At 41.3% G+C, this 18,964-nt stretch overlaps 1 protein-coding gene across 8 annotated transcripts in view; it reads right to left on the minus strand.

Moving 5' to 3' along the window:
• TSPOAP1 (TSPO associated protein 1) overlaps positions 1-18,964 on the minus strand; it is a 191,802-nt gene that overhangs the window by 106,032 nt on the left and 66,806 nt on the right. For 6 of the 8 annotated variants that reach the window (XM_073667571.1, XM_073667564.1, XM_073667566.1 and 3 more), the window contains exons 2-5: positions 13,677-13,781; positions 11,683-11,811; positions 11,351-11,527; positions 8,331-8,576 (exon numbers count right to left, since the gene is read on the minus strand). The exons of 1 other annotated variant lie outside the window; for it this stretch is intronic. In XM_073667571.1, coding sequence (XP_073523672.1) covers positions 8,331-8,576; positions 11,351-11,527; positions 11,683-11,811; positions 13,677-13,781 — 657 coding nt within the window. Of the gene's footprint in view, positions 1-8,330; positions 8,577-11,350; positions 11,528-11,682; positions 11,812-13,676; positions 13,782-16,321; positions 16,421-18,964 lie in introns of those variants that run through there. One more of the 8 variants, XM_073667569.1, reaches the window with a different exon arrangement.

Raw genomic sequence — 18,964 nt, forward strand, 5'->3', positions numbered from 1 at the left:
GACATTTATAGGACATTTCATAACTTTCCCAAATTCTTATGAAAAAAATATTCCCCACAAACTGCATTGAACTACTGTACCCAATTTATTATATATTTTAGTAGTTGGAGTCGGTCCATTTTATACCGACTCCACCAAAATGGACACCGACTCAGACTCCACAGCCCTGCATACTGCCAAACAAAAAATGGAATAAAACGCAATTAAAAAGACGAATGTAAATAAAAATGGTACCGCTGTAAACATCATCTTGTCCAGCAAAAAAAAAGCCACCATACAGCTCCATTAGCCGAAAAATAAAAAAGTTATAGCTCTGAGAATAAAGCGATGCAAAAAAATATATATATTTTCTATAAAATAGTTTTTATTGTGTAAAAGCACCAAAACATAAAAAATTATATTAATGCGGTATCACTGTAAACGTACTGACCTGAAGAATAAAGCTGCCTTATCAATTTTACCAATCGTGGAACAGCATAAAAAAAACAGTTCCTGAATAGTTGGTTTTTGTTCATTCTGCCTCGCAAAAATAGGAATAGAAATCTATCAAAAAATGTCACGTGCCTGAAAATAGTACCAATAAAAACGTCAACTCGTCCCGCAAAAAAACAAGCCATCACATGACTCTGTCAGACAAAATACGGAAAAATTATAGCTCTCAAAATATGGCGATGCAAAAACTAGTCTTTGCAAAAGAAAAAAAAAAAAAAAAAGGGTCTTTTAGTGTCTGACAGCTGTCAGTCATAAAAAGCAGATATGAATCTGGCATCGCTGTAATAGCACCGACCCGAAGAATAAATTCATCTAATCACTTTTACCGCACGAGAAACGGCCTTAAAAATAAACGCTAGGGTTGTGCAAGGGTTAAGGTTGTGCTAGGGGGTTAGGGTTGGGCTAGCGTTCTGCCAGGGAGTTAGGGTTGTGCTAGGGTTGGGATTTTTTTCAAAAGTAAAGAAAAAAAAAATGATGACGATATGGCGACTAGTGTTGAGAACAAAGTGCTCGCTACTTGAGTATGCATCGGGGGCTCGGATATGCACTGAGTATCGCAGGTGCTCAAGTCTCCGCCCCATATGCTTTGCGGCCAAAAAAAACCTTGCGGGGATTGCCTGCCATGCACGAGCGATCCCCGCATGTTTTTTTTATGGGTGTTTAACAACCGTGAAACATGCGGAGCAGGGACTCGAGCATGTCACTCGAGCACAAGCAGTACATGGTGCATACCTGAGTACCCGATGCAAACTCAAGTAGCGAGCACTTGCGCTCAAGACTAATGACAACTTATTCAATGTGATGACCTAATGTTATCAATTTCTGTGTCGTACCTCTGGGTTCAAAATGTTCACTATACCCCTTGATAAAATCCTTGTGGGGTCTAGTATCCAAAATGGGATCACTTGTGGGGGGTTTCCACTACTTAGGCACATCAGGGGCTCTGCAAACGCGACATGGCGTCCACTCTTGATTCCAGCAAATTTTGCGTTCAAAAAGTCACACCGTGCTCCTTCCCTTCTGAACCCTGCCGTGCGCTCAGTGTATTTTTCCACATATGGGGTATCGGCGTGCTCAGGAAAAATTGCACAAAAGTTTTTGGGGTCTATTTACTCCTCTTACTGTTGCGAAAATAAAAAATTTGGGGCTAAAACATCATTTTTGTGGAAAAAGTTAAGATTTTTTTTTCATTTTCACGGCTCCATGTTATAAACTTCTGTGAAGCATCTGGGGGTTCAGGGTGCTCACCACACATGTAGATAAGTTCCCTGAGGGGTCTAGTTTCCAAAATGGTGTCACTTGTGGGGGGTTTCCACTGTTTAGGCACATCAGGCCAACATGGCGTCCGCTAATTATTCAAGCAAATTTTACATTCAAAAAGTCAAATGGCGCTCCTTCCCTTCCGAACCCTGCAGTGCGCCCAAACAGTGGTTTGACCCCACATATCGGGTATCTGCGTGCTCAGGAGAAATTGCACAACAAATTTTGGGGTCAATTTTTTCTGTTATCCTAGCGAAAAAAAAAATAATAATTGGGGTCTACAGTAACATGTTTGTAAAAACAGTTAAGTAAATTTTTTTCTTCCACATTCCAAAAATTCCTGTGAAGCACCTGAAGGGTTAATAAACTTCTTGAATGTGGCTTTGAGCACCTTGAGGGGTGCAGTTTATAAAATGGTGTCACTTTTGGGTATTTTCTGTCATAAAGCCCCCTCAAAGTCACTTCAGATGTGATGTGGTTCCTAAAAAATGGTTTTGGAAATTTTGTTGAAAAAATTAGAAATCGCTGGTCAACTTTTAACCCTTAGAACTTCCTAACAAAAAAACATTTTGGTTCCAAAATTGTGCTGATGTAAAGTAGACATGTGGGAGAAGTTATTTACTAAAGGGGTTGTCCAGTACTTTATATTACGCCCCCAATGTATCCTCCCGGGGCGCCTAAGGATATTTGTAATTACCTTATGTTGCAGATACTGCCTGTGAGTGGCGCTATCACTGGCCGCTCACGGGCATCATTTGACCCCGGCTGCAGCCGGCTCTGACATCCGCTGATGTCACGACAAGTGCTGCCAGCAGCCAGGGGTCTTTGTCTTCCGCGTTCCAGGTGGATGCCAGACTGTGGGCGAGGTTACTCCCCCAAGTCATACCCGGCACCCACCGCGCGCTCTGCCTCTCCCCATTCATTGGGAAAGCGCGCGGTGGATGCTGGGTGTGGCGCGGGGGGTAACCCAGCCCACAACCCAGCAGCCACCGCGGGGACCCCAGCGCTGAGTCAAGCCTCACTTGTCGTGACGTGAGCACAGGGTCACGCGATGCCTGTGAGCGGCCACCGATAGCGCCGCTCACAGGCAGTAAATGCAAAGCAAGGTAATTACAAAAAGTCTTAGGGAGGGTAATACAGTTATATGAAAAAGTTTGGGCACCCCTATTAATCTTAAGCTTAATGTTTTCTTAAAATTGGTGTTTTTGCAACAGCTATTTCAGTTTGATATATGTAATAACTGTTGGACACAGTAATGTTTCTGCCTTGAAATGAGGTTTATTGTACTAACAGAAAATGTGCAATCTGCATTCAAACAAAATTTGACAGGTGCATAAGTATGGGCACCTCACCAGAAAAGTGACATTAATATTTAGTAGATCCTCCTTTTGCAAAAATAACAGCCTCTAGTCGCTTCCTGTAGCTTTTAATGAGTTCCTGGATCCTGGATGAAGGTATTTTTGACCATTCCTCTTACAAAACAATTCCAGTTCAGTTAAGTTTGATGGTTGCCGAGCATGGACAGCCCTCTTCAAATGATCCCACAGATGTTCAATGATATTCAGGTCTGGGGACTGGGATGGCCATTCCAGAACATTGTAATTGTTCCTCTGCATGAATGCCTGAGTAGATTTGGAGTGGTGTTTTGGATCATTGTCTTGCTGAAAGATCTATCCCCTGCGTAACTTCAACTTTATCACTGATTCTTGAACATTATTGTCAAGAATCTGCTGATACGGAGTGGAATCCATGCGTCCCTCAACTTTAACAAGATTCCCGGTGCCGGCATTGGCCACACAGCCCCAAAGCATGATGGAACCTCCACCAAATTTTACTGTGGGTAGTAAGTGTTTTTCTTGGAATGATGTTTTTTTGCCGCCATGCATAACGCCTTTTTGTATGACCAAACAACTCAATCTTGGTTTCATCAGTCCACAGGACCTTCTTCCAAAAAGAAATTGAATTCTCCAAATGTGCTTTTGCATACCTCAGCCGACTCGGTTTGTGGCGTGCTTGCAGAAACGGCTTCTTTCGCATCACTCTCCCATACAGCTTCTCCTTGTGCAAAGTGCGTTGTATAGTTGACCGATGCACAGTGACACCATCTGCAGCAAGTTGATGCTGCAGCTCTCTGGAGGTGGTCTGAGGATTGTCCTTGACTGATCTCACCATTCTTCTTCTCTGCCTTTCTGATGTTTTTCTTGGCCTGCCACTTCTGGCCTTAACAAGAACTGTCCCTGTGTTCTTCCATTTCCTTACTATGTTCCTCACAGTGGAAACTGACAGGTTAAATCTCTGAGACAGCTTTTTGTATCCTTCCCCTGAACAACTATGTTGAATAATCTTTGTTTTCAGATCATTTGACAGTTGTTTTGAGGAGCCCATGATGCCACTCTTCAGAGGAGATTCAAACAGGAGAACAACTTGCAAGTGGCCACTTTAAGTAGCTTTTCTCATGATTGCATACACCTGGCTGTGAAATTCAAAGCTCAATGAGGTTACACAACCAAAAAAAGTGCTTTAGTAAGTCAGTAAAACGTAGGTAGGAGTATTTAAAACAAGAAAATGATAAGGGTGCCCATACTTATGCACCTGTCAAATTTTGTTTGAAAGCAGATTGCACATTTTCTGTTAGTACAATAAACCTCATTTCAAGGCAGAAACATTACTGTGTCCAACAGTTATTACATATATCAAACTGAAATAGCTGTTTCAAAAACACCAATTTTAAGAAAACATTAAGCTTAAGATTAATAGGGGTGCCCAAACTTTTTCATATAACTGTATAAAGTACTGTACAAATTCTTTAACTATTTTGTGTGACATATCTCTATGATTTAAGGGCATGAAAATTGCAAAGTTTTCAAAATTTTCGCCAAATTTCCGATTTTTTCACAAATAAACGCCAGTCATATCAGAGAAATTTTACCACCATCACGAAATACAATAGGTCATGAAAAAACAGTCTCAGAATCAGTGGGATCCGTTGAAGCGTTCCAGAGTAATTACCTCATAAAGTGACAGTGGTCAGAATTGTAAAAATTGGCCCGGTCATTAACGTGCAAACCACCCTCGGGGGTGAAGGGTTAAGATAGCTGTAGTAAAAAAAACAAAACCTGGAATAGTATTTTTTTTTTTTGTTACATGCTATACATATGCCCAAAATATCAGCTATTTGTCTATCCTAAGAAATAAACTAAAGCAAAATGCTAAGAAACCTTATTTTTCCCATGCATTGCCTCTACTTTCCGTACAAAACTCACTGTTACAATCAGATAAAACACAAATAAACCTCTGAGTGCATTAACCAAGCATTGTGAATTTATTAAAACCATCATTGCGCTCACTTGTAAAACAGATCAAGTCTCAATAGACTTGACTAATACATTCTTCTTTTCTTATAAATCCAGGATTTAATCCTCGAGCAAATCTCAAAGTTTAACCTTTATCTGTTCATAATAAGTCCAGAAATCCTTCCAAAGTTTTTATCTACAACGTAGATCCTCAGAGACCAATGCTAGATTTGCTCATATCAAATTCCATTTTAATGCACCAGCGTGTAAATAAAGGTGCCCATACACATTAAGTAACCATCAACGAAACAGATATACTTCTCCTAAACCCCCGATATTCTCAATGCGGAGAGGACGGTAAGCTGCTGGAAACTTTAGGTTTGTGCTTGGCTCCTGATAACAACAGGACAGGGCATGTTGGTTTTCAATCGTTATTTCCCTCCTCTTCCCAATATTTGCTGTTGGGGGACAGTCATGAGGCATGGCGCCCATATACTCTAAGTGGCTCAAGATCGTCAGTTCTTACAAAAAAGCAAAAAAAAATAATCAACTATTTAATTTCATCCACGGGACTTACTGGTAAGAATTCCACCAAAACAGATGCATTAAAAAATTCCTTGGAATTTTATTTTATTAGTTTTAATATCAACTGTGTCACTGTCATATGCAAGTCACCTGTTACATATGATAGATGAGATTTGACAAAAATCATCCATTTGTGTATTCTAGGAAATAAAGCAAAATGTAAAAATCCCTAATTATTCTAAGAGGTTTCCTCATTTTACTGCATCTGACGTAGAAGATACAAATATACCCAACAGGGAGCTCACTGAGGGAAGTACCTGGCAATGAGAATTTATTAAACCCATGATTGAACTCACACAGTGTTTTTCAGAATATTCAGTCCTAAGAGAAAGAAAATTAATATTCACAGCTCCCCTCGCCCATGGGCGTGGGGAGCAGTGAATATTCATTTTCCTTAATAGCACGCACACTGTACTTGCAGTGCGGCTCCAGCTATGTATGGCACCCTTCATCCCTCATCCTGGTGTGTATGGCCCCCCTCATCCCTCTTCCTGGTATGTATGGCACCCTTCATTCCTCATCCTGGTATATATTGCCCCCCTCATCCTGGTGTGTCCAAACTTTTGGTCTGTACTGTATGATGTATATATATATATATATATATATATATATATATACACCAAGATTTTTCTGTATTTTCATGACTTTGAAAATTGTACATTTACACTGAAGGCATCAAAACTATGAATTAACACATGTGGAATTATATACTTAACAAAAATTGGTATATATATATATATATATATATATATATATATATATATATATATATATATATATATATATATATATATATATATATATATATATATATATATATATATATATATATAGACCCCTTAATAACTAAAGAAAAAACCAAACATGTTTCTATAGCCATGAAAAAGTCCAGACAAGAGGAAATGCCACTAAGATGCAGCTGTGAGGGGATCTAAAGTGGGTGAGCAGAAAATACCTGTTGGGAACAAGGAAACCTCGGTTGTGCTGTGCAGTTTCCAAAACACGAATAGAAGTGAATTGATAAATAGTTTTGGGTAACTTGTAATTAACTCATTTACATTGCAGCTTTTTACATGTTTAGGAGCCCAGTGTAGTCCTACCTAGAGAGTGACAGCTCTCTCTCAACCCGGCATATCAGTGACAGCCAGGATCCTACGGTGATGCCTGTGCGGCACACCTCTCAAAAGTATTAATATGACATGTATTAATATTATATGTATTAATAAGACACAACCAGTTTAAAGTCATTCTCCACCCCCACCCCACGCGGCTGTTTAGCTGAAGACCATCTTCTGTGCCCTATAAGCTGCCAGCTCATCTATAGTGTTCATCAATGAGATAGCTGACAGTAACTAGCGTCCAGAGGTTGCACTACACTTCTTACAGAATGGTATTAATATTCCTCTAAATATTTTTGAGGAGTATTTTAAGCCCAAGGAATAAATTTTGTAATACATAGACGTGGCATTCAGAAGCAGAGAATACTTTATTTTAACACTTGCGTGGATACCTGATAAATGTCACTGTGACAGACTGCCAGCAATCAGACCTTTTCCCCTATCCTGCAGATAAGTCATAAGTGGCACAACTTCAACATATTTTTAAAAGGAGTCATCCAATACTGTACATTCCCTTGATGAATGTCCAAAATGTGTTCAATAAATTAAAAAATGCATACTTCCCTCCAAGACTGGCACCACTCCTCTGCTGTGAGAGTAGTGTTCATCTGACAGTTTCCTCCGTATCCAGTTGCCCCCCTATATCATCCAGTAAATTCTTACCGCACACTTGTATCTTCTGGTATATTTTCACCCCCACCTGTGCACGCTAGAACTATCCTTCTACCCCATTTCTTCTGCTATTTCAGTATCTTCACCCCCCTCTGTATATTATAACCACAGTATCTCTATTGGGCTGGGGCTAGATGGCAATTTTGGCTGTGCAGCTTTGATATTGCAGCGTGATGCAGATTCTTCTTCTGTAGGGGCTGACAGTTCTCCTCCTGGTTATAACTATAAGAGGAGAGAAGGCATGACCGCTCACTCTTCTCACCTAGAGCCCAGGAGGGTGGGCAATAAGTCAGCGTGCAGCAAATCTCTTCCCGCGCTGCTGATCTGGTACGTGCTGCCTTGTCCCTCACCAATCAAACCATTCACTGTACACTGTGCCTGAAAAGTTTTATTGGCAGCCCCACTACAGAGAGCGAGTGACCTTCCAGCACATCACCGGATCTGTAGTACTGATGCTAATAAATCCCAGGAATCGCGACATTCAGGGCCGTAGACCTGCTCACTACGCAGCACATCTGCTAGTTAGTAAAACCTGTCTGCTGCCGGGGGGGGGGGGGGGGGGGAGGCTGGACACTGCTTTATATTGAGCAAAACGCTCAGTTACTGGTCCATGGCTCCGCTCTCAGTGCATCATTGCAGGGGAAAAAATCATTTAAATACACCTTCCCATCTGCTTGTTATCCCGCCATCTCCCCCCTTATTTGATTGGCAGCTCTGGCGTCATAGAGCCGGAGAAGGGAGGAGATAGAGGGAAAACCAGCAGGTGGGAAGGTGTATAATGATTGGTCCCGCCATGAGGCACTGAGCGCCTGCACTTGGTTTGAACAATCATTCTGTGCTGACAGAGTCCCTTTAACACTGAATACTCTGTACAACTGGACACAAGCTTTTGACGGCAAATTTCTCTCACCTGAACAGAGTCGATCGATGTGGCCATTAAAGAATTGTCCAGATCCCTTGTGGGTTGCTCTGGAGGAACCAGTCTTACAAACATCGCTTCGGCGGGCTTTGGAGAACTATGAGCCTCAGATCTTGACAAATTAAGAGATTCTTTCAAGTGTTTCATAGCAATTTGCCTCTGTAATCGTAGAACTTCTTTCTGAGACTCGTGTAACAAACGGTTAAAGTCACTCAGCTTCAAGTAATTTGGAAAATCCTGCAGAAGATACAACAATCCATAATTAGTACGTGCAGTTATGTAAACTGCAAACAATAAGCATCTGCAGCTCTCTCCCTGCGGAAAACATGAAAGTGCATTTGAGTACAATGCTCATGTGTCTGGGGGAGTCAGGAGAGATGTACATTTTAATCAATAAATCTAGGAATAAAAATAAGTTCAACAATTGGATGAGTTAAAAAAAATGTTCCTGTGCTGAGATAATCTTATAAATGTGCCCCTGTTGTGTACTGTGTAATGGTTGTGTGTAATGGCTGTGTAATCCCCTGCCCATACCACATCTCCTGGGTGGGGAGGAAGCGAAAGAGTATACAGACAGGACAGCTGAGTATTGCAGAGGGTTCTGTGAGGCAGAGGATTTCACAGAAAGAATCAGCTGTGATCCCCTGCTGTAATGTCTGTATACTCTCTTTTGCTTCCTCCCCTGCCCAGGAGATGTGGTATGATCAGATCATGTCCCTGTACAGTCAGACACAGCCATTACACAGCACACAGCAGGGGCATATTTATAAGATTATCTCAGCACAGGAATATTTCTTTTCAACACATTCAATTCTGGAACTTATTTTTATTCCAATATGTATTTATTAATATGTACTTTATTTGTGGGAAAACCCCTTTAAAGATTGAACACATTTAGTATTGTTAGATTAGAAAAGATAAGAAAAATGTATGACATACATCAACAGGCCACCTTAGCCCACGTATAATATATAGGTAAGTTGCCATTAGTGTAGATTTCATTACTTAGAAAATATCGATTTTAGTACCATAGAAAAGTCTGCGATGCCCACGCAATTATTCCATTCATTCATTCTCATAATTTTAGTTCTCTTATTAGCTTTAGAAATCTGAATGTTACGAAAACAACCTAAAAGCCAGCAAGGAGCTGAAGAGTAGAGTATACGGTGTCCACAAAATGATCTATCTGAGGAATCACCAGAAAAGGTTTTCCTAGTTTCGGCAGCCCTTAGCCATCTTTGGGTGATACTATAGCTTTCAAGTCTACTGTCACAAAACAGCTGAGGTTAGAAACAAAATTGGAGCGTCATGTGAACACCACATTCCCTGCTGCGCTTTGAGAGAAATGCCTAGCAACCGGCATCCCTAATTACATAAAAGTCACCAGCACAAAACTCTGCAGCTATAAATAAATCTAATGAATGCTTTTGTAGCCTTCAAACGTCTTCATTAAAAAGCTCCTGCACCGATTACATAAGATTATGACCGCAGAAAAGGCAAACAGACACCTGTGGATCTACAGATCCACAAATCTGAACAGCACTTTACAGAGTTAAAGGCTGATAAAAATGAAGCCGGCCATCACCATAATCCTTACATAAAGACATGACTGTATTACAGCTGATGACCGCATTGCCTTGTTAAAAATCAAGGTTTTCTCAGACACCCGTCATGTAACTACATTTTCACTAGCTGTATATATAGTGAGCAGATGCACAGTGCCTTGGAAAAAGTATTCATACCCCGTGACCTTTTTCACACAACACTCATAAACTTAAATGTATTTTATTGGGATTTTATATGGTATACCAATACTAAGTAGCAAGTATTTGTGATGGAAAAGGAAAAGATGCACGGTTTTCTAATGCATTTGTATTCAAGCCCGCCAGAGTAAATACTCTGTAGGACCACCTTTCGCTGCAAGTCTTTTCGGATATGTCTCTACCAGCTTTGCACATCTAGAGGCTGAAATTTTTTGCTCATTCTTCTTTGCAAAATAGCTCTAGCTCAGTGAGATTGGATGGAGAGTGCCTGTGAACATCAATATTCAAGTCTTTCCACAGATTCTCAATGGTCTGGACTGACTGATTAGAGCATGTGTCAGGGATGTGCTCCTTAAATGGCATGTGGAAGAAGGTGCTCTGCTCAGATGAGACCAATGTAGAGCTTTTTGGGCTAACTACAAAACACTATATGTGGTAGAAAACTAACACTGCACAAAACCCTGAAAACACCATTCCCAACAACAAATATGGTGGTGGCAGCATCATGCTGTGGGGATGCTTTTCTTCAGCAGGGACAGGGAAGCTGGTCAGAGTTGATGAGAAGATGGACGGAGCTAAATACAAGGCAATCCTGGAGGAAAACGACAAACATATTGCCAGAGCTACAATGGTATGGTTTAGATCAAAGCATATTCATGTGTGTGAATGGCCCAGTCACAATCCAGAAATAAATCCCATTGAGAATCTGTGACAAGACTTTTAAATTGATGTTCAGAGACGTCTCCATCCAATCTCACTGAGTAAGAGCCATTTTGAAAATAAGAATGGGCAAAAATTTCAGCCTCTAGAAGCGCAAAGCTGGTAGAGACATACCCCAAAGATTTGTACCAGTAATTGCAGCGAAAGGTTGTACTACAAAAGTATTGCCTCAGGGAGACGGAATACAAATGCACCTCACAGATTTATATTTTTTTTAATATTTAGAAAACAGAGCATCATTTCCTTTGTACACAAATACTTGCTAATTAGTGTTAGTATATCACATAAAATCCCAATAAACATTTACATTATTGGGTGTAACATGAGAAAAACTGGAAAAGTTCACGGGGTATGAATTCTTTTTCAAGGCACTGCAGTTCCCATGTTCATGTATTCAGATATTGCATATATTTCAGTTTCCTAGTCATGGATTGCTACGTTTCATCCTTGATGGAGATGGCAGCACACCATTCTGAAGAATGTGTGATCACTATGATAGCCGCTATGGAGGGTTTCCGTGCCACTTACCTTCCCACCTGACAGTTTAGCTTGCAGCTCTTGGCACTCTTGCTTTAAAGTTTCAATCTGTTTGTCTTTTGCTAATAAAGCACTAGCCTGGTCACTCATATCCTTTGCTCGCTGGCGTGCGAATGCCTTCTTACACAGCTCCACACCGGCCCCCCTAAGGTGTATTGGAGTATTGACCTAAGAGTTAAGAGAAGGTGATGAAAGCAAAGGCTTGGATTGTTCATCTATTGTTGGGGAAAAGCTGAATATTAGTAAGCTGGAGAGAGGATTTTATGAAAAATGACCTGACCGACCCATTTGCATGACCGACTTACCCCAGAGGGTTTACGCACCATTTTTAGATTTGCCTCTTGAAGCTTCTGAGCTCTTTCTTCCAAGCGTTTGGCTATAACTGCAAGTTCTGCGTTTTTCCTCTTTAGCCTTTTCACCTTCTCCTCAGTCTCGGGAATGCTGCTTTTTCTCTGAGAAAGGTAAATTGAATATCTTAGTTTTAAACAAGTAATCTGAGAATAGCATAATGTAGAGACAGAGACCTGGATTTCAGGGATGTATCACTTACTGGGCAGCATGCTATAGTTTTGAGACAATCACTGTTTTATCAGCAGATTATCACAAGACGACTAGTAATCCTGCTGTCAGGTAGTCCTCCATATTCATGAGCCCTGTGTAACCTGCCCCCACCACTGATTGGCAGAAAGCTACAGAGAACGGCTACATCTGCAGCAGTTAAATCATTGATTTTATCAAAACTGCAGCAAGTAGCCCAGTAATTGATATATTGCTGTAATCAGGGTACCTGCCCCTACATCATGCTGCTCACAGATGGGGTAGCAAAAACCTGGTTACAGACTCCTTTTAAGAAAAATATAAATATATGATAAGTGTGTAACTACAGCAATGTTATACACACTATGACACAGGAGATACAGGCTAGCCACGAGCCAAATCAACAATTTCTAGTAACATAGACTTCCGGCTGATGTTAAAGGGGTTGTCCACTACTATTGAAAATAGCCCAATGTATTTTTATGATGAATAGAAGCTTCTTTGTAAATACCTTCCTCTGCTGTTTCTGCCTGTGAGTGGCGCTATCGGTGACTCAGCGTTGGAGTCCCCGCGGTGGCTGCTGGGTTGTGGGCGGGGTTACCCCCACGTTACACCCTGCATCCACCGCGCGCTTTCCCAATGAATGGGGAGAGGCAGAGCGCGCGGTGGATGCCGGGTGTGACGCGCAGTATAACACCGCCTACAACCCAGCAGCCACCAGTGGAATGCAGAAAAGGGACCCTCGGCTGCATCTGGAATCATGACGTGACATCAGCGGATGTCAGAGCCGGCTGCAGCGCGGGGGGGGTCACGTGATGCCTGTGAGCGGCCAGTGATAGCGCCGCTCACAGGCAGAAACAGCAGAGGAAGGTATTTACAAAGAAGCTTCTATTCATCATAGAAATACATTGGGCTATTTTCAATAGTAGTGGACAACCCCTTTAAAGAGTATATGTTCTTGTGCTGAGATAATCTTATAAATGTGCCCCTGCTGTGTGCGGTGTTTTAAAATCTTCACTGTTCCCTTGTAGACTGTAGCAGGTTTTCCTTACTTGTTTTAGAGAGGGAGTAATGTGTTCAATAGTATGAGATATTTGACACATATAGCTTTAAAGGAGTATCTGGGCAGAGAGGAATAGTCTACAGTCTATGTGTATCCGCAGACTGCCAAATCGTGACAGTGTGTGATGCACACTGTCGTGATTCTCCTGTGTTCCCCATGTGCGTGGGTGATGCAGGCTAGACTCATCCACTTCTCTCATCAGAACCTTGAGAGAAACAGAGAAAAGAGTCTAGTCAGCACATGAGTCAAGACTGGGGAATACAAGGGAATTGTGAGAGTGTGTGCATCACACACTCTCACGATTCAGCAGTCACATAGGGAACAGCGAAGATTTTAAAACAACACTCCAATATATAAACCATGGCTGCACAAGAACAGTTTGAATGCATAATTGGCAAATAAAAGTCTCAGAATTGAAATCTGTGGCTGGACAGTTCTTTACTCTCAGTCCTCATGTATAAAAAGAAAGAAAATGGCAGTGCCAATATATAACAAAACAAGAGGCTGATACTTCTATTTTTTGTTTAATAATGCTGAAGAATATAGGAGATTCATCATTAAATAAAGGTTCATGACGGGTCCATGAATACAGCCCATTTATGGATATTCAGAATACATATGTTAGACCCCATACAGGAATAGGAGATGTACATGTTCTCTAAACAGCCAATTTTGGAAATCAAATGTCAATGAATATCAATAATAAAAAAATCTCACCAATATGATATTTTCTTCTTTCAAATCTTTACAGCGCTGCTCCAACTCTCGTAGTGCACTCAGCAAATCAGGACCCTTTGCTGAAGGAGAAGGTTCACTGATATTCTGCACAACATATCAGAACATTAATATTGCACTATAATTATATTACATTATTCAACCAGTAATGAAATAAATGATTGTATTGTTTTTTTCTCCACTTTGATGCATTACGTGTGTAATTTATAAAATGCCTGCTCACAAAAAGTGATCATGTTGTATTTGTGCAACTGTCGCAGTTCTCACGGGGTTCCCTTGGTTTAAAGACTGATGCAACAACACAGTTTCACGTGTAAATGCCACATTTCATGTATCTGATAATATATTGAGAATGTATTGTAGTAATCTAAGTTGTGATGCTATGTAACAAAATTACAAATGTTTTCTCTGTGGAAAATCCTCACATATAATCTCCATTGTCTGCTGTAAATCTGAACAATCGTGGCGATAGAAATTCCAGAAAACAATTTGGACAAAACATGGAATAAATGAATAATTGGTATAAGAAAAAAAAAAACATAGAATCCTACAATTTTCAAAGCTAGCTTGATTCGTGCTTTAGTGCTTGTCTTCTTGGAAGGTCTTAATACCAATGAAATTGAATTTTGCATGCATATTTTGTAAAAAATATTATTTCCCACTAGGTTTTTCAAAAGCATACATGATGGCATCAGGTTTAATTGAAGGTGTTTGAGGAAACAGAGGTAGGACAGTTTTAGAAAACTTAAGTTAAAAGTTACATGTACCAGAATTGCTTCTGAATTTCTATCTAGATTTTTAAATAGAAAAGCTGCCAGAAAATACAGTAGTACCCAAAAAAAAACAACCGATCTACTATGATACGCACTTCCAAATAAATAGAAAATCTTTTCTGGATTTTCCTCCACTGACTAGTTATAGACATGTACTCTATCAATGTTCTTCTAACATCGAGGTTATGAAACTTTTCTTCTCCTGAATTCCTAGGGATATTACAGAAGGAGGGCACAATAATCTCTTGACTTCTATGAAATGTTAAGGCTACCTTAGGGAGGTAGGCCAGATCAGGTCTTAATACAATCCTATCCTCTCTTACCTTACCTGCGTATTAGGAGGGTTTATTATAAGGGCCTGAATATCACTCAATATTATTGTTGTTAAGGTAAGATACTTAACCGATAAATGCTGTAAAGCTTCAAATGGATCTTTAGTTAACACCTCCAGTACCAAATTTAGATCCCATGGGTGAACCCTTGGTCTGGATCTGTCACAAGATTTTATAAACTTCGATATTCATTTATTAGCTGCGAGATTATAATTGTATAAAGCGCCCAAGGCTGAAACCTGAACCTTGAGGTTATTGGTAGCTAACTCTAGCTCAAAACCCCTCTGGAGAAATTGTAGGATGGAACTGACTGGAGCCTTATTTCCCAATGCTTTTCCTCAAACCTGAAAAAAAGCTTCCACGTTCTGCACCAAATTTTTGTTGTTCTAGGTTTCCTACTCTTCAATAAAGTGGAAACTAACCCTGTAGAAAAACCTTTCCGAATAAACAATGCCCTCAAATTCCATGTTGTTGGACGGAAGCCCTTCACTTGAGAGTTGCAAACTGGACCTTGAGTGAAAATGTCTGGGATCTACAACAGGATCCATAGACCTGACACTGACCGTATTCTCATAAGGGAAAACCATGGTCTTTTTGGCCAGAAAGAAGCAATTAAAATTACCTTTGCCTGATCTTCCTCAAGACTGCTAGGATCATAACTATTGAAGGAAAGGCATATGCTATCCTGAAGTTCCAAGGGATCTGAAGGGCATCTACCACATAAGGGTTTACCAGTGGGTTTAGTGAACAGAATTTCTCCACTCTCCTGTTCCGTTTGTTGGCAAACAAGTCTATTTCTGGTAATCCCCACAAGTGAAATATCTGCTGAAACACCTGGGAGTTTAGAGTCCATTCCCCTTGTTTCAGTCTGTTGTGCTTTAGGAAGTCTGCTTTGGTGTTCTCTTACCCCTTTGCATGCAGTGCTGTTAGGGACAGAAGAGGCTGCTCTGCTAGATGGAAGAGCTTGTTTACTGCTTCCATTAGGGAGTGGGACATTGTTCCCCCCGTGGTTGATATACGCCACCATAGCGCGGTTGTCTGACAAGAGATGAACGTGGCGAGCAAGGAGGGAAGAAAGGAAGCCTTCTAGAGCTCTTTCTACCATCCACAACTCCTTCAGGTTTGACGATTGACCACTCTCATAGAGAGACCAAGAACCCTGAATTGTCTGATCTATCAGGTGTGACCCCCAACCTGATTTGCTAGCATCCGTTGTGATAATGTCGCTCACTGGCTTCATCCATTGAACCCCTGATGCTAGGTTTGCCCTGTCCACCATAAGGTGGAATTTCTGGTTTCCAAAGAAAGTTCTACCTTCCCTTTAAATGCCCTCTTCACAACAATATTTCCCACTGAAGCTGGGCCCACATCACCGCTGGGATGAAAGATGTAAGAGTTCCCAATAAGGACTGCCTTCTTTAAAGAAGTTATTCAATACCTTAACTCATTTCATTTTTTATTCATTAACCTTGCTATTATGCGCCAGTAAATGCATCCATACTCTTATTATAGTAATATATACCTTTATCATGCAGATAGCATCACTTGGTGTCTGCTGGCGGCAGCTCTGATGTTTACATTGATCACTTCCTGTCCCCAGGCTTACTGTGTTCTAATACTACAAGTTCCATCATGCATTGCAGTGGCCTGTGAGTCAGCACTTAACACACCCTCTCCATTCTCCACCCAAAAACTCTTCCCCTCCCTTCTCACTCTTTAGGAAGCATGCTCAGGCAAGCTGTCATTCAATGCAAAATGTCAACACCCACTACCAGGAACATAGTGACAACTTCTTTTCATTTTGTAGGATTCCTGTGCCTGGAAAAGGAAGTATCAGACAAAACAGAGGAGGAAGAAGAATATCCATAACTATCAAGTACCATGTGATCCCTGCTGAGATGAGCTCATTGAAGCTATACATCTAATACAAGTACAGTGCCTTGTGAAAGTATTTGGCCCCCTTGAACTTTTCTACCTTTTGCCACATTTCTGGCTTCAAACATAGATATAAAATTCTAATTTTTTTGGGAAGAATCAACAACAAGTGGGACACAATCGTGAAGTGGAACGAAATTTATTGGATATTTTAAACTTTTTAAAAAAAATAAAAACTGAAAAGTGAGGCGTGCAATATTATTCGGCCCCCTTGAGTTAATACTTTGTAGCGCCACCTTTTGCTGCGATTACAGCTGCAAGTCACTTGGGGTATGTGTCTATCAGTTTTGCACATCGAGAGGCTGAAATTCTTGGCCATTCTTCCTTGCAAAACAGCTCGAGCTCATTGAGGTTGAATGGAGGGCGTTTGTGAACAGCAATTTTCAGCTCTTTCCACAGATTCTCAATTGGATTCAGGTCTGGTCTTTGACTTGGCCATTCTAACACATGGATACGTTTATTTTTGAACCATTCCATTGTAGATTTTGCTTTATGTTTGGGATCATTGTCTTGTTGGAAGATAAATCTCCGTCCCAGTCTCAGGACTTTTGCAGACTCCAACAGGTTTTCTTCCAGAATGGTCCTATATTTGGCTCCGTCCATCTTCCCATCAATTTTAACCATCTTCCCTGTCCCTGCTGAAGAAAAGCAGGCCCAAACCATGATGCTGCCACCACCATGTTTGACAGTGGGGATGGTGTTTTGAGGGTGATGAGCTGTGTTGCTTTTACGCCAAACATATCGTTTTGCATTGTGGCCGAAAAGTTTGATTTTGGTTTCATCTGACCAGAGCACATTATTCCACATGTTTGGTGTGCCTCCCAGGTGGCTTGTGGCAAACTTCAAACGAGACTTTTTATGGATATCTTTGAGAAATGGCTTTCTTCTTGCCACTCTCCGATAAAGGCCAGATTTCTGCAGTGTACGACTGATTGTTGTCCTATGGACAGACTCTCCCACCTCAGCTGTAGATCTCTGCAGTTCATCCAGAGTGATCATGGGCCTTTTGGCTGCATCTCTGATCAGTCTTCTCCTTGTTCGAGATGAAAGTTTAGAGGGACGGCCGGGTCTTGATAGATTTGCAGTGGTCTGATACTCCTTCCATTTCAACATGATCGCTTGCACAGTGCTCCTTGAGAGATTTAAAACTTGGGAAATCTTTTTGTAGCCAAATCCAACTTTAACCCCTTAAATACCGGGGACGTATTAGTACGCATATTTGCGTACTGCCCGTTCAGTGAGGGCTGCTGCGCTGAGCCCTCACTGAACGGAGCACATGTCAGCTGATTCTTACAGCTGACATGTGCCCGCAACAGCCGCGGGTGGAATCGCGATCCACCCGCGGCTGTTAACATGTTAAATGCCGCTGTCAATCTCTGACAGCAGCATTTAACGCGCGCTTCCGGGTAGCGCGTCATAAGCTCCGCCCACCGGCGACCCCGTCACGTGATCGCGGGTCGCCGATGGGTGGGCATGACAACCCAGGGTCTGCAGCAGACGCCTGTGGTTGTCATGATCTTGTCGCTATGAGCGCCACCTAGTGGTCGGCGCTCATAGCACAGGACCATTTCCGCCTCTGCTCGTCCCCTGTATGTAGCAGAGGCGATCGGATAGTTGCTGCTTCTAGTCTCCTATGGAGACTATAGAAGCATGCAAAAAGTAAAAAAAAAAAAGTTTCTAAAAATATAAAAAAATATATAAAAGTTTAAGGGTATGTGCACACGATGCAGAAATGAAGCAGAAAAATTCTGCATCATTTCTGCATCTCCCTGGCAGAAAAAAAGCATGCAGATTGTACATGCGTTTTTCCTGCAGAATACATGCGGATCCACATGCAGATTCACATGCGTTTCCGCATGCAGATTGACAAGCGCTTTCCAGGCGATTTTAGCATCACCTGGAAAGTGCTTGACAACTAGGTCACACTGTATAAATCCATGCAAACAGCATGGATTTATATAGTGTGACCCGAGAGAGTGTATATACTTACCTCCGATGGCCCGCGCTGTCCTGCTTTACAAAGTTCCCGGCTGCCGGCAACTTTGAATTGAAAGACCTGTCGACGTCAGCGTCACGTGACCCGTCACATGACTGACGTCAGCGCAGGTCCTACAACTCACTGCAAGTGCCGGGAACCAAGCGGGAGCGTTGCGCGGGCCGACAGAAGGTAAGAATACATTTATTTTTTATTTTATTCTTTTTTTACAGCTTTTTTAATGGTACCTGGGTG

Source organism: Phyllobates terribilis, unplaced genomic scaffold (genome assembly GCF_046119375.1).
Source record: "Phyllobates terribilis strain yellow unplaced genomic scaffold, ASM4611937v1 Scaffold_2__4_contigs__length_985480577, whole genome shotgun sequence".
Taxonomy (NCBI): domain Eukaryota; kingdom Metazoa; phylum Chordata; class Amphibia; order Anura; family Dendrobatidae; genus Phyllobates; species Phyllobates terribilis.